General features: G+C 37.1%; 1 protein-coding gene across 1 annotated transcript; it reads left to right on the top strand.

Moving 5' to 3' along the window:
* The first annotated feature begins 2,795 nt into the window (after positions 1-2,795).
* LOC113347273 (NADH dehydrogenase [ubiquinone] 1 beta subcomplex subunit 3-B-like) lies at positions 2,796-4,848 on the top strand. Its single transcript, XM_026590895.1, has 2 exons — positions 2,796-3,118; positions 4,545-4,848. Exon 1 carries the CDS (start codon positions 2,899-2,901, stop codon positions 3,100-3,102), a length of 204 nt encoding a protein of 67 aa, XP_026446680.1. The 5' UTR covers positions 2,796-2,898; the 3' UTR covers positions 3,103-3,118; positions 4,545-4,848.
* Positions 4,849-5,057: the final 209 nt, after the last annotated feature.

The following is a 5,057-nucleotide window of genomic DNA, read 5'->3' on the forward strand; positions in this document are numbered from 1 at the left end:
GAAATTGCGAATTGCCGCTGGGGATAGGCTTTTCCCAAGGGGGAAATTAGGGGGAGACCCAAAAAAAAAATATTCTCATTCTCAGGCCCATAATTAATTTTGGGTACTGTGACACCCATAATTATTTCCGTGACACCCATAATTATATGAAATTATTAAAAACTTCTGCATGACGGATTATGCAACTACATGACTGAGTTATGCATCAGGGGTATAATTGGAAACTCAACTTGGACATAACATATCTAAGAATCCGCACCTTAGAAATTTACAAATTTTATATGGTTGGAAATCTTTTAAAGAGAGCTACGCAACGAGTACAAACAACAATATAAAATTTTTGTTTTTCATGAAAAAATCGGAGGTGATCATCGTTTTAGGCAAAATTTTCGAAAACTTGATACATAACCATTATGCAGCCACCAAAAAGGATGCATAACGCATTATGCAGACGCATAACGAATTATGCAACCATTTTCTCGACTGCATAACAAATTATGCATCTGCATAACAAAGTTATGCATCTATAACAAGTCATGTACCCATTGTTTTCGCACCCTTCTTGAGTATAAAAAATTGATGCATAATGCAGTATATATCCATATTTACGGATGCATATCATGTTATGCATCTATTTTCTCGATGTATAAAAGATTGTGCGACAATTTTCTCGATGCATAATCCATTATGCAGTCATATTTTTGGATGCATAACAGGTTATGCATCCATTTTCACGACTGCATAACATGTTATGTAGATATTATTATAGGTGCATGACAAGTTATGCAACCTTATTTTTTGTTGGTTTCAATACTAACAAAAATGTTGTTGTATAACGTGTTATGCAATCATTTTTCGGACTGCATAACACGTTATGCAACAAATTTTGTAGATGTATAATAGGTTATGCAACCATTTTTCAGCTTCATGATAGATTACGTAGTCACTTTTGTATCTGCAAAACAAATCATGCAATCATTTCTTTAGACACACAACAGAATTTTGGACATATTAACTGACCCAAACGTCACTGAACCAAGGTTAATTAAGAATATGACTCATCCAAATTCATCGCACTAACACAATCAGGTAAGCCCATGCCTTCTAACCCCACTGGAATTGTTGTAACTTTATCTCTTCCATCAATTACTCGAACACCAGCAGCAATAACTCAATCCCAGTCCCTGGTTAGCAGCTGAAACATCATCTAAAACAAGCTGTTAACCCTTATAAGGAAGCCAGTAGCAGCATACATCTTTCACTGCCATAGCTCAACCAAATCACCACAGTTTCCGACCTCGTCTCCTATCTCTTCCATGAACATCATATCACCAACACAGACCCATAACAACACACGTTCTACAGCTGAAAATTAGCTCAACAACTTGCAGTATCTCCTCCTAACCAAACCAGTTCAGTCTGCGAAAATCATCCCACCAGAAACCCTGTAAAACAGACCACCAGCACCATTGCAGCAGCAACCATTGTAGACAAACTCAACTAGCATCAGATGAGCTTGAAGGCCTTTTCTCGAACGTGTTGTGTGCCTAAACTGGTAACTGCAATTCCTCATTCATTCACAACCCATAAACACACTCCATTCAATCCCCATTATCAACATCAACATCATTATCTTCCCTGGTTCAATTAGTCTTCAGAAATCATTCACAAACCCTTGAAATACACACAAATAACAAATTATTAAGAATCAATACACGTTCTCCATTTACGTCTGCAAATCCCCCTGACAGCCACCATTATAACCTAACTTTGTATTTATAGTTGTAGAATGAGTTCACATCTGTACCAAGCCTTCTCAAATTTTATGACGTTGCTGACCGTTTCTTTGTTGTGCGATCGAACTCGAATGTTCACATGAATCCATGGCAGGGGAACCTTTCTTCTTCACTTACTCAAACCATAAATGTTGTAACGATTCAGACAATTTCATCTCATGCTGCCATTAATCTATTCCAGCAACTTGACCACTATCTCAGGAAATTCCATCGTGAGTACCAGCAGATTCAATCCAACAAATCTGTGACCATCAGACCGTCTTCATTCGCATCTCAAGAACTGTATGCAGCTACCATTCACCAACACCAATTTCGTAGTTTAAATCCCCATAGATCCAGCGATGATGATTTCCCTTGTCATTAATTTCGTCCGTGAAGAGAAAAGCCCTGAATTAGGCTAAGATTATCAGTGTTTTGTGAAAAATCTTCAATGGGTTTGAAGAGGAAAGTCTACTGATCGTAAATTTGTAACCCAAAATCATCTTTTATCAAGATTTTGAAACAGATCGGACTTGTATTGAAGAACAAGCCTTTGTTTTGAAATAGATTTTTCTGAAATTATTGTTCTAAATCCAGTAGATCTGAAAATGAAGAACAAGATAAGAGAGATAGGAAAAATAAATTCGTTTCCCAGTTGATGTTGATGGCAGCTGATTTCAGTGCTTGAAAAAATAACAAAACAAAATTTTATAAATTATGGGTGTGAGAATAATTTTTTCCCAAAAAATGGGTGCGCGCCTTTAGTTTTCTGTCCGTGGGTTTCTCAGTGGAAAAATCTGGGAAAATGGGTCTCCCTGTAGTTTTCACTTTCCCAAGCTGACGTCGAAAGTGAATTGGGAATGGCCTGAGAAGAGTCATAAGACCCAGTCTAGAGTGACTAGTAGATTTTGTCATCCACTTGGACCATAGATGGGCAAATTTAACTTGGCCCATTGGAACTGCCCTAAAGTCTGAACACAGCAATTGCCTCAAATGGTTCTAGGTTCCAATCCAGTTGGAACCGATCTCCTCCTTTTAAGTTCATTTTCTCTCTCTCATCTGACCCCAAAACACACACAAAGAAATTCACAGTTCTCTTCGAGACAAAGAAAATCTTGGAGAAATGGCAAAACCATTAGGACCAACAGGAGAGTTCTTCAAAAGACGGGATGAATGGAGGAAGCATCCGATGCTTGGGAATCAATTTAGGCATGCTACACCTGGTCTTGGTATTGCTATAGTTGCTTTTGGTTTTTATCTCGTTGGTGAAGCTGCTTACAACAAGTTTTATGCCCCTTCTGCTACTTCTTCTTCTCATTCTCACTAAACAAATCTCATTTCAGGTAATCATTCTCTCCTTTCTTTATCTTTGTTTCAGTTAGGGTCTTTTATGTTTATCCGATTCGATTAGTTTATTAGAGTTTGGGGGTTTCTCCGTTTAGCTATATAATTAGGGTTTCTGTTAATCAGCTGAGATTCAGGGTTATTATTCTTCGTTTTTCGGCTATTGTTTAATTAGGAATCGTGATTTGTCATTAAGGTCATTTTCATTTCATATCTGCAACTCGTTTAGCTCGTTATAACAATCATCACTCAGTGAAAACCTTAATTGCCCTTCGCAATCTAATTCATCATCACTCAGCAGCATTTCAGCTGGGTATGTTGTTTCAGGTTTATTTAGGAGTTCGATTCAGAAATGAATTCACAATCTTGATAAGTTTTGTTTTTTTATTCCTTAAGTTATTTGTTCAAACTTTAGAATTCCCGGATAAGAATTGTTTGGGTATGATATTGTCGCATTAAAAATTTAGGCTGTGTAGATATTTGGGATAGGTGATAATTATTTTGTATAGTGATCCTGGATGGATCTGACATCTGAGCATGAGTTGCTGGGTTTTATTAATTAGTGCATGAATGGGGTATCTAACCAAATGGTTCTCAAGCTCTACTCTTCAGGATCTTGACACCTGAAATTGATCAACTACTTATCCATCATGCCACAATTGGATGTATTGCAAAATCCTTAAGCTATAAATAGATGTGCGTTCCTTAAAACCGTGCACTACATATAGCTGGACGCTTGGTTTGAGGAGCAACATGTACTGTATTTTAAAGTGTTACTGTTGATGTATGTGTTTTTCCGTGCCTATCCATACTGATCTCGAGCTTATACACTGAAATCAATGATTCGTTTCTGCTAAAGACATCTTTAGTATCAAATATCAATTGATGCCATGTTTTTTTTTTGTTTGTTTTTCTCTGGCAACTTCGTCACCCATGGTTTTGTTTGCCTTCTGTACGAAGACTACTAGGGTAAAGGATATCAAATGTTTATGAAATCTGGTCTAGTATATTTTTGAGTTACTGAGCAGGGTTTAAGATCTGGGTACCACCAGCTTATTTTAATAGGGTTTGCTGTTTCAGCACCTGAATCGTCGGCAATTGAGTCACTGATGTGTCGTTTAGATTAGCTCCACCTAAACTTAGAAGGCAATGAAAGATGTCGGTTGTTTATCACTGAAGTATGTTAAAGCATTAAAATGTGTTGGTAAGTGAACTTTAGGATGTCCTAAGATAGAAGTTCAGTTCCTCGGTTGAAAACACCCAGCATCAACGAACTCTCAGAGTATTGCACTGAAGATGCAAAGGATCAGTCAAAAGCCGTGTGAAATTAGCAGAATTATTACATAGTAATTGGCAGGTGTTGAACTTTTGATGCTAAGATCTGCTTGCTTCATTGTCTAATTATTTGATTGTTTTACATTGCAGGCAGAAAATTTCAGGGATGGAATGAAACTTAGATTGCCATTGCACGAAATTATGTTTACGGGAAAGATTGAAACTTGACTTTCTCTTGTGTTTATTTCCTTACCCTTGTTTTTGTTTTTCTTTAATGTCGGCATTGACTTAAGTTTCATTGACGGGAACGGCAATCTTTAGTTGATCTGCTTGCTAAATAAGTTGTGTTGGATTTGTACAAGAATTTTACAAGTTGATGCTGCATGAAAATGTGCATTCATTTAGTGTCATATGTATGAACACTCTTAGCTACTTATTGCTGCTTCATGAAAAATGATGTGTGAATTAACATAGAAGTTACTCGGTGCTTAGCTAGAGCATACTGGATCAACTGTAATTTGTGCATGGTTATGTTTTCATATAGCCTGCGTAATGCATAGTAAAAACCCAGTATGACATGGAGTATGCGGTTGATTGTCTTGAATAGTATAGAGGCTCTGTAAATTAGTCAATTCGCGGTCAGTTACAGCGGCGCAGGCATTC

This window comes from Papaver somniferum, chromosome 2, assembly GCF_003573695.1.
Source record: "Papaver somniferum cultivar HN1 chromosome 2, ASM357369v1, whole genome shotgun sequence".
In the NCBI taxonomy this organism is placed as follows: Eukaryota; Viridiplantae; Streptophyta; class Magnoliopsida; order Ranunculales; family Papaveraceae; genus Papaver; species Papaver somniferum.

What these genes read in the sequence shown, in the direction of transcription:
- LOC113347273 (XM_026590895.1), top strand. Translation starts at nt 2,899, where the DNA reads ATGGCAAAACCATTAGGACCAACAGGAGAGTTCTTCAAAAGACGGGAT.